Source organism: Plectropomus leopardus, chromosome 11, assembly GCF_008729295.1.
Source record: "Plectropomus leopardus isolate mb chromosome 11, YSFRI_Pleo_2.0, whole genome shotgun sequence".
NCBI lineage: Eukaryota > Metazoa > Chordata > Actinopteri > Perciformes > Serranidae > Plectropomus > Plectropomus leopardus.
In genome coordinates, this window is record NC_056473.1 from 6,234,594 (window position 1) to 6,245,868 (window position 11,275).

At 40.1% G+C, this 11,275-nt stretch overlaps 1 protein-coding gene across 2 annotated transcripts in view; it reads right to left on the reverse strand.

The window, feature by feature from the left end:
- Positions 1–11,178, reverse strand: part of syt7a (synaptotagmin VIIa) — a 97,691-nt gene extending 86,513 nt beyond the window's left edge. For both annotated transcript variants that reach the window (XM_042495463.1, XM_042495464.1), the window contains exon 1: positions 10,995–11,178. In XM_042495463.1, coding sequence (XP_042351397.1) covers positions 10,995–11,028 — 34 coding nt within the window. In that variant the 5' untranslated portion in view covers positions 11,029–11,178. The remainder of the gene's footprint in view (positions 1–10,994) is intronic.
- Positions 11,179–11,275: the final 97 nt, after the last annotated feature.

The window sequence follows — 11,275 nt, forward strand, 5'->3', positions numbered from 1 at the left end:
ATGGTGTGGAAAGATTAATTACTCTTTGGAATGGTAATGATGTCTGTCAACAGAATAATTTGCCAAGAATTCGCTGGGAGTCCTCAACTGAATGTGATTGTGTGACCACTGGAGGTTTAATGTGAGGATTAGTTCTGCGTTTCAGTATGCCAGAGAGGGAAAGGGACATTTTTGCACAAAAAAAGTGAAATAACATCAATGGAGCATGAAAACGTCAAGACGGCGAGTTTGTGTGACAATGACAGTAAGAGCTCAGAGTGACCTCAGGGGGCCGACCGCGGGGCAAACTCTTGACCTCCTGCAAACAAAGTCATCATGCGTTATCACGACTCCACACACCATTGCTCCGCAGAGATAATGTCACAGCGCACCCGAGCCACCGAGATCTTTCACATTGGCACCATGGTGCTCCAAAACACTATGGCAACTGCTCACAAGCGTAATCTCTCCTGGGTGTGAGATGCAAACAGGGCTAATATGTTTGAAGAGACAGCAGTGATCACATTTCCAAGTGACTCCTTGCGTCCTGCTGGGATAACCGAATAAAGGATGTTCTTAGCAAACCACAATCCTGCTTTCAAAACACCTGATCCTAAGATGACAAGCACTGGGCTATCCATTATGCAATAGTCCCCCCTCTTCTCCATCGCTAATCTAAACTGGAGCAAGTTCTCTGCGTGGGATTAACATTTTCTTCCTCGTCTCTTTGCTTTTCAGAGGACAGAAAGGTGGTAGGATGTACCTCCCGCAGAGCTATTTACTTTTAACAGAATGCATCGTGGTACCTACTAAAAGTGGGAGCTGCAACGAGACAGTGAGGGTCATCGAGTGGCGACGGGGGAAAAGAAAGCAACAGAGAGAATAAGAGAGAGCGACTGCAAAGAGAACATGGATCAACACGACGGGACAGGATGGTTACGCAACAACATACATCAAACACAAACACACACACACACATACACACACACACACACAACATAATAATAAACAATTCAAATGCACTACAAGTGCCACAGTTAAAAGTTACACATTTACTAAGCTGGAACTGATGAGTATATTACATATAAGAAGAGTGTTGTGAGACATTTTACAAGCTCTTTTCATCTCTCTTTCCCTCCTCTGCTTCCTTTCTTCATCCCTCCCCCATAAAATCCCAGATTCCAGACTAAACCAATCCGCTGTCACCAACCCTTCATTCTTTACTATGTAGGCCTCCCATCCCCACTGTTTTTCCCTAAACACACACACACACAGACACATACACGCAGGGCCTCCTCTCCTCTGTGTGACCTTGACTGGCTAGCACTCCAGGGCTTGTTCTTTGCTTCTCCCTCTCCCTCTGTCTCCCTTGCTCTCTCCATCTTTTCACGCTCGCCTTCACTCTATTGTCTGCCTCTCTACCTCTTGCTTTCTATCACTCTCCCTACCCACCGACCGGCTGATGTTAACCGGCGCTGTCCTTTTTCCTCCTCCTCCTCCTCCTCCCCAAGACACAGAGGAGAAAGGGACAGAACATGGCTGAGAGAGGAGAAGTAAAAGACGGCCCCCTCCTCTACGATGATTCAGTCAGCTGAGCGTGCACCGTGAGAATGACTATCAACAAGTCTCACACGTGGATCCTGTCTTATTTCTTATACGGTGTGATATTTTACAAAACGGGAATTCCATCATGAATTAATATGAGGTCAAAGAGGTCAAATGGAATGAAAAATTCATTTTGATACCCAGCTGAGGCTGCAACTAATACCACTTTTCAACCAAAATTAGCATATGTACATAGGTTTTTATTTAACACGAGAAAACACGCCAAAAATAGCCTATAGACTCCTTTCCAGTAGTCTAACAAGCATGCCTCTCTGGGGTTTGTTTAACTGGTGTGTCATGTTAATGTCGCAGACAGGCCGGAAAACAGAAAGCAGTGTGGAGGCCAGTGAAAATGTTACAGTTGTTAGTTACATTTTTAAATATTTATTCAATTTGATGTGTTTGGTATTTTGTGGTGGTGTGTCATTGTATCTTGCTAAAATAAACTCGTTCACCTGGGTGTTTTATTTCCATCACTGCTGACTGGAGCCAGAGCCGATAAATACCTGTGACTACAGCTCATTTGACCTGCAATGCTAAACCAAACCTTTTTGATTAAATAAAAAAGCTGGATTTTCACTGTCGATTAACCTGTCCATTTTTTTCTTAAATTATCAACCCATTTCTTGGTCTATAAAATGTCAGAAATGGGGAAAAAAGAAAGAAAAGTGAATCTGTGTTTCCCAATGCCCAAGATGACATCCTCAGTTGTTTTGTTTTGTCCACAACCCAAAGATTTATAATGTACTGTCACAGATGATAAAGATATTTTAAAAAAAAATTAAAATAATAAACAAGATATTTTTAAAAAAAATTAAAATAATAAAGAAATATAGTCAAAATTTATAAAATTGATGTTCACACGTAGGAGGGATGGCAGCAAGTACTGCCATACGTATACGCTGAACAAATACTGACGTCCAAAGAAGTACAACTCATGCCAATCCTTACTCTACAGTATATCCAGTATTACCAAACATTACATAAGACTAACCTGACATTATGTAAGTGTGGTATTTCAACCATTCTGCAGGATAATCAATAAAAAAGTAATTTCTTTTTTCCATTCTTTACAAGTGCAATTTTATTTCTTTGCGGCGCATATTGCTGTATGATTCAAAGTGTGATTAGGCTTTGCTCTAATCAGTTAATGCAGCTTCCTGTTTCACCGGGGAGGATGATGAGCTCTCTCAGTGGAACAGTGAAACAGCAGGTCCAAATCCGTGTTTCATTGCAGGTGTTCCTACAAAAGCATCTAATTGCCTCTATCGCAGCATTGTAGCCCGATCCTCTGACTCCGGTGATCCTTGAGATTTTCCCAGTGCCTTGGCTCACAACAAACATCTGTATAATAAATTGGAGTTGTTAACCATTTGACTACCCATTCAAAACTAAATGAACTTGAGCTCAAGTGATGGAGTGATCTATTAAATGTCAAACAGGCTGATTAAGCTCTCTCTCTACAATCACGCTATTCCTGTGCCAATTTATGTACCTTACATATCTAAAGGTCCCTGCCAGGATTTGTGTACGCAAATCTGATGCTCACAGACCGAATCCACTGCCTTTAATTCAGGCGTCGCTTTAAAATGTGACATTTTCATCTACTCTACATCTGATATCAACAGGACTACAGAATAGCTTGCGGCAGCTTTGTGCTTTAAACAATATTAGTAGAGAAAATAGAGGGCGTCATGAATGAATATCTCCAGTAATCTCCCTTTTAAGTTTGATCACAGAAATATAGACTTGTTGAATGCAGCTGGTAAGCCCATAGTGATACCTTTTCTCCCAGCATCTGTCTCTTTTTCAATTCATTTTGCTCTGTGAGGCATGAACATTACAACACTGCCACAGCAATCCCCCCAAATAATTTCCTTTCCCACATTAGTAAAACAGCCATGAAGTAGAGGGACATCATCAATTTCTACAGGGCAATAATAACAAAGAGGTTAAGAACTCACAGTCTTTGGCTGACACTTATACTTCACACCATGTTAAAGACTCTCCACATACTCCCTCAGTTTCCCATTTCATTTCCTTCGCAGTTAAAATCCTTTGATGCATACCAAGAATTACCAAGACGCCACACACCAACAAGCCACCAAGAAATACCTGAACCCAGGGCACAATGGAGGTCTTTTCATTTAGCGCTAAGTGGCTACAGTAAATCACACCGATACTAAAAGCTCTAACCACACCTTTGAAAATGAGTTGCAGCAAAGTCAGGGGCCCAGAACTAAAGAGGGATTACTCGAAAATCTAGTTGGAATGTTTAATTTCTGTTTAATTTCCATGCAAGCAGCTCTGTGAGGCTGCACGGCGCTGCTTCATCAGCATGCTGACCCTTATGGACTGCTTGGTGCACTTTACGCACTTTTCACTCTTCATCTTTTGATAATTTTGGCTGTGTTCATAAATTTGGCATAAATTTTGGCAAGATTGCGCATTTTTGTTAAATCTTGGAATTTCCAGCTCAGCTCCTACAATAAGTCTAAAATACACATTGAAAAAAAATTGTTACATATATACTGCAAAATAATGTGCCATTGAAACCCATTCAAACTGCAATTTTTGATCCCCCATCAAAGCATAAAAACATGCACTGTGTTTTTACTTGGTGTCTTTTTGAGCTTTTGCCTTGGAATTTGTCATTTATTTTTACTATTTTCCACATGATGATGTTATTTTTTACCTTATTTGGCACATGGAGAAAATGCACGCTATTTTCACTAGGTGCACTGTCACATTCAGTGTTGCTGCAAATCATTGACATATCCCAGGCTGTGATCATCACAAAAAAACACTTTGCATGTAGTATATTGAAAATTATTTATTCATTTATTTATTTATTAACAACATAGTGGGATCATGACAAAAGCCTGGCATTTAAAGGGTTGTCATTCTGAAAATTAATGAATATTTGATATTCATGATTAGGACTGATTTTGGTTAAAAAGGTAACTCAATGATTGTAGAAAATAATATTAAAATATAATATTTTTTAAAGCTTGATTTTGAAAAGCACACTTTGTGCGCAGTGCGATACGAGTGTGTGTAATATTAAAGCATTGCATTGCGTCATATCATATCATCATATGGGGGTACAACACAAGTGCAGTAAAATCTGTTCTGCGCTCTCTGAAAGGATCCGCAGCTGGAACACTATGGTAGAACATGGAGAGGATTGATTTAAATACAATACTAAAATTATTTAAAAGATCCACTAAAAACAAATATTTTTTTATGCAGACATTCTCATGTTTATCAGCTGCCATCATTTCCAATGCACCCAAAAACTTTTGTCAGGCCCTGCGCACCAAAGGATTTGAAAAATCAACAAACCCAAAGAGCACCTGAGCCCTTTATTTCTAGCGCCATCTGCTGTTACCCTCCAACATCGCCACTTCAGGCACATTGTGCATGCGTCATACCCCTCATCTCTCATGGGGTCAAAGAACGTATCCGATCGTCCTTTGAATAGGCTCGGTTTAACAAGAATAATGTTTACCATGTTACCAAGCTTAGTTTAGCATATTAACATGCTAACATATGCATATTACTTTTGTAGGTATTAAAACAAAGTATTAAATTAATGCTGACCTTCAGTTCAGCCTCTGCGGACTATGAAAGGTTGTACAAAATTTCATGACAATCCATCCGATAGTTGTTGAGATAATTCAGTCTGGATCAAAGCGCTGGACCCACTGATGTTGTCATCTCTAGAGTCACTAGCATGGCTAAGTAGGAGCAATTAGGTCAGAATGAGGTCAGTCAGTCCTAAAGGAACAGAGGAAATGTCCATAAACTGCTTTATAAAAGTTAATCTGTAATATTCATGGTATTCTCCCTCCTTTAATAATATCACATCTTTTAAGTTTGCAGATCTATCTGCAAAGATGCCAAAAACATAAAGTCTACCTGAGGGTCTCTCTCTAAGTGCAGGCTTCGCATGCCAAAGTTACATCAGTGAGATTGGTTACTCCTGGCCGGAGATTTAGACTACAGGCCAAATCCTAGGCCTGCAAAGACCTAAATCAATAGTGCAACTGACGTTTTACTGTATATCATATTGGAGTGGGAGATACTGTGGGATGCCAGGCCAAGTACAGGACCACACATCAAATAAATTTAGGGCAATTTGTCCCTGATGCACAAATTCTGTCTCCAGACTTAGCACCACAAAAAGGAGGGAGGTGACAAAAATGTCGACACAGAAGGATAATATTTCATACTGCAAAGCAGACAATGGAAGCTCTGCACGGATTTCTTCCTTATTTTAGGACTTATAATATTGTAATTGTAAAATTCTACACTGGACTGAACTGGACTCTGCAATAAGACAACCGGAGGAAATGTCCCGAAGTGACACTGCTCTGCCATGAGAGGCCATAAAGCTGTATTACTGATCCACCCCTTGTTGTCAGTTATACAGATCAGGGTGATTACATGCATAATACATGAAGTCAGTCAACCCCAGGTTCACTCTAAACGCACGTCTACCCAAATCTAACCTGTACCTGAAAGGTTCTCCCTCAGTGGAATCAATCAATAAAGGCATCAGCTCCCGTCCAACAAATCTGTTACAGTCAGTTCATCAAAACAGTCATCAATGGATGAAGCTGGAAAGCTCTTCATTTAGTGGTCCCCTGCTGTTTCACTGAAGACTGCACTATGTTTCAGCTGGAAAGAAACCCTTGAGTTTCTGGCTTTAATTCCTGCTGAAGAGGGAATAGAAGTGAATTTGTGTCGCACAGACATTTCACAAGTAGGGACGGTCTTCTACTTGTGCATGAGGTGCTGATGCCGCCTGCCTGGCAGATTTTTTACACTTTCTGTTGAAACACACACTATCATGTGTAAAGCCTCATACAAACCCAGTAAATCATTCACTAAGAAATGCAGAATGTGGTCATTTCACATAATTGTCATTAATCGAGATACAGAGGGTTAGGAATTAAGAAATCTTACTTTAAAAAGTAATTTAAGATTATGATCCAGATACAAACATAAAGAGATGAAACAAGTTATTGAATTATCTTAATTATTTATTTATTTACTAAATCAATCTGCATCTATTTTTTTTGGTAAATGATTTATCGTTTCAGTCATTTTCAAGCTAAAATGCCAAATATTTTGCTGCTTTTCATTGTCCAATTTGACGGTGGACTGAATATCTTTGGATTTTGAACATTTGGTCAGACAAAAAAGAAATCTGAAGATGTCATTTGGGCCTTGGGAAATTTAAATGGTCATGTTTTACTATTTTCTAGCACTTTAGAATAAGGTCCTCAATGTTTTTCAGGCCAAGGACATTTGAGCTGAAAGACAAAGAGAGAGCAGGGGTCCCTCTTTTTATAAAACTGAGTTGCAAAAGGGCCTAAAACGATGTGCACAGTGATTTATCATCAGCTGGCTAACTTGATTGCAAGGGATTCATGGGTAACAGTTGGCCCATTATCATCATTTTGATTTGTTTTTGCTAACAGGCCAATCTTTCCTTACTTTTCATATGTTATTTTATGTATATTTTAATTTTTAAAAAACAAACAAACAAAAAGTGTCAAATTAAAACTTAAATTCCCCCATGCAGTAGCCATGAGGACCCCCCAAAGGTCATGGACGCTCCATTGAAGACCCAGGCTTTAGAGACTGAGAAAATAGTTGGCAGATTAATTGATAACTAAAATAAGCATTATTTCCAGCCAACAAAAATGTATACAACATCCACAACCTGAACCTCTGAATAGCTGTTAACTGTTGCATAGGCTAATGTGTTTAAATAGTCACTGTTTGTGTCTGTACTTTGGAATACTGTTTATACTGCCTATTCCTCTAAGTGTTTTGTTTCAAAAAGTAAGTTCCTCTTTTGCCAAAGGCTAAGGGACAGGGATAACTGCCACACCCATCACAAACAGGAACTGTACTTTGTGACAGTTTTGTTCAAAATCCAAGTACGGTAAACATCCAAGTACGGTAAACATAACCTAAATGTGCCTTTAACTGGCCTTCCAATTAACAAGTAAAAATGTGTTTTCTTATATATATATTTATACAGAAAAGTTGGCTGTATGTGGGTTGGATGGTCTGAACATAATGCCCTACAATCAAACCCTGCAGGAGCTCACACTGCAGCATTTTGAACATCACTAAGTAGTCTAAATAGTTGTTGAATGTTTTCCTGTGGGTAGAAATAACGAGCCATTTAGCCATCAGACTGAAGAGATGATAGTAGGGTGCCACTTATCCCCTGCATTCACCCCTTTCTACAATTTACTTTTTTAAGTTCCGTATTGATTGGAGCCCCCATCCAGTCTTATTTCAGATGTTTATTTGGCAGTAGCCGGCAGTTTGTGTTGTTGTCAGCCAGGCTCACATATGATCAACCTGTTTGTCCTTACCCCCCTTTAATCCTCTGAGGCCATAATCAATATATCCCTGGTAGACCTTTCTCCATCTCCCTGGCACCTTGAGACGCGGTGTGAATTTAAAGGCCAAAGCAGTGCAGCGAGGGAAACACCCGCCGGATAGGAACACCCGCTCACATAAATCAATGAAAGGCGTGCCAATCAAGTGGTGTCCTCCTTTCTTAAAAGAGTAGCCCCAACACATTAGCAGTCAGCCTACTCATACCTTTACTACGATAATTGCAGGCCATTAAAATCCCTAGAAACAGTCTTTGTTTCAGTATGGGCTGAACAACAGGTTTTAGGTCACTTTGCAACATCTCACACTAATGCTCACACCTAATTCTCCTGCCTCACCCACCGTAACACCTGCAACTAACCAACATGACCTCCTGGATCGTGATGTCTCATAAACTACACTGTCTGACATGCTCCAAACCTTTGCATCTCGCTTTGACCTTCAACAAGAAAAGAGCTAGCCACGCTAACAGCTGTGTGACGCTGTACCAGAGAGGCTCAATGCTGCTCTCAACTACATGTTAATGTCAGATTGCTAACATATGCACAATGGCAATGCTTAACATGCTTAGCAAGTAATGTTCACCACCTTAGTGTGTAAAATGCTAGCATTTGCTACATTAAACATAATGGACAGCTGAGGCTGATTGAAATGTCATTAAATAAATAAATGAAAAATCAGGGGCTCATAAAATGATAATGTCCAAAAAAGTCAACAAGTGTTTCAGAATGCACCCTAAGATTCACTTTCTGGGGAACATGAATATCTGTGATCGTACAAAATGTAATGGCAATCAATCTAATGCCTCAAGTGGTTAATAATCTGGTAAACTAAATGTTGACTCACCTCCCTCAGCTCTGAATGGACTCGGCAAAAAAGTCATGTCTAGTCCTCTCAACACATCCAGGAAAAAAACCTCCAAGCTAACAGGTACACGGCTGGCTAATGCTAATTAGTTCCATCAAGTAAAATTATGGAATGTAATTCTGTGTGAATTCGCGAGTGTGTGAAAGCGTGAAAACTTTTTTTAAAAAATGATATAACTTCAGTTGACATCTATCCTATCCGACACCAGAGTAGTTGCAAATTTACAAGAAAAAAATTTACTTGCTAGCTACATCTCACAATCATTAGCCTATGATAATATGCCAGAAAACAACTAAAAAAACTTTTTTTAAAAACTACAATAATATAAGTTCAGCTTACATCATAATACCCTAAATGAGGCGTTATTGGTGGCAAATTAATTAGCTGACATTAGGCCATTGCTAATAATCCAAGCTAGCATCAACAGGTACATGGCTAGCTAATGGTAATTAGCATTTGTATGATTTTTTAAAGGCTGACAACTAAAAAAATAATATAAGCTTTGTTGGCATCTGTAATATCCTGCCTGAAATGTCAGTAGTAGCAAATTAATTAGCTAAGCTACTGCTAGCAAGTGACAACTGACAACCAGTATGATAATATGCCAAACTAGCATCAACAGGTACACATCAAGCGAGTCAGCAGGAGCAAATTATTTAGCAAGGCTAATTAATTAGCAAGCGACCTTAAATTCGCCGTCAGCCTATGTTATTACGCCAAGCTAGCATCAACAGGTCCAGGGCTAGCTGACACTAATTAGTTACTTCCCAGGGAATTTGTGGTGTGCAATTCTGTTTAAATTAGTACCAGCACCAGCAACTCTTAAGATAAAAATGCAGTTAAAAAAAAAAAAAAAAAAAAAAAAAAAATTATAACAATGGCTAGCAACCACAAGGTCGTCACATTAGGCTGCAAAGCGTTACAATAACAATAATTTTCGCTTGGAGGACTTAATTTTTGTATTGAGACTTCTGTGTAGGTCAGTTTAAAGTGACCTTATGGAGCTTCTTTTTTAAAAATTAAAATGGAAATAAAGCCATTTAAATAACTTTTCTGGACATAATTCATAGATTATCCTTTAAATGGGGTCATGATTGCAGCTTCTTCAGGGCTAGCTACATTTGTATTTCTGTCAGCACGTACAGGAGCTGCTCTCATCGCCAGCCACCATCCTCTTCCTGCCCACAGATGCTGCTGCTGATCGCACACCTCCCCGTACACTATCATGTTGTTGTCCGTGTGTGGTGAGCTCACATTATCTCACATCACAGGGAAATGAACAAAAATGGCTCCTCCCACTCCGCCTTTTGCTCTTTTACTCCCCCCTCGTCCCCTCTCCTCCTCCCCCTCCTCCCCGGTCCTCGGTAGCAGCAGGTGTTATTCTCGTATAACCTGAAGATTTAGGTGGTAATTAGCATTACCTCTTAGCACCAGAGTTATTTGTGCTTCGTGGTAACAGCAGGGGGCACGAGTCGAGTGTGTTATTGGGCACCCGATGAGACAAGAAATCACGCCTCAAAAACACGTGGGAGAGATTACTCAAATATGCCTCCTTTGTACCCTCTTTACCCCTCTCGCAGCTGCACGGTTTTCTCTCCCCGTTCAGCAATAAGCTGCATTTCGTGTTTTCTGCAGGATGTCGGAGGCTGTAGAGCACCACAAATAACCTATATACACTTGGGTTTTATTGTAGCTAGAGGCTTTGACCTTGTGTTGTGTTGCCCTTAAAGTAGGCATTGTAAATGTCCAAAATATTGCAAACACAAGGCAATGCACACCGGCAAAATCATGCATATGATAAAGTGTCTCTGTCTACAACAGGTTCACAATTAATCGCTCACGGTGCATTGGAATAAATGTAGGATTTTGGGCAAATGGTCCTCCTAGGAGGCAATTAACTGCACTGATATTACATAATGACAGCCCACACTTTTCACTAACATCACCGGTGCATGCCAAAGGATAAGGCTGCTTTAAAACACATATATAAATATATTTATGTGTGACAGTACATCCCCGCCTATTCATGTCAGGCAGTCACCTCAAAGAGAAATGAAACACCTTGAAACTGTCAGGACGCTCCTCTCAAAGAGTGCCAATTCTTGACAGGATCTTACCTTTGCTATTGTCCTCTTCCCTGTTGAGATACATGGCTGTGACTTCACTCCGAGGCAAATACGATGGCGTTGTCTCAATTATTTGTTTGGTACTCCTCTGGCGTGTATCGTGAACTCCTCCGATGTGGTTTGTAGTAGTAGCTGTTTATTGTTTTGTTGCTCCTCAACAGCCTCTCCTCTCCTCCTAGTGGATAGGTGGGCTAACCAGTTTGAGACTCTCACTATCTCCCTCCCTCTCTCCTCTCTCTCTCTCTCTCTCCTCTCTCTCTCCTCTCTCTCTC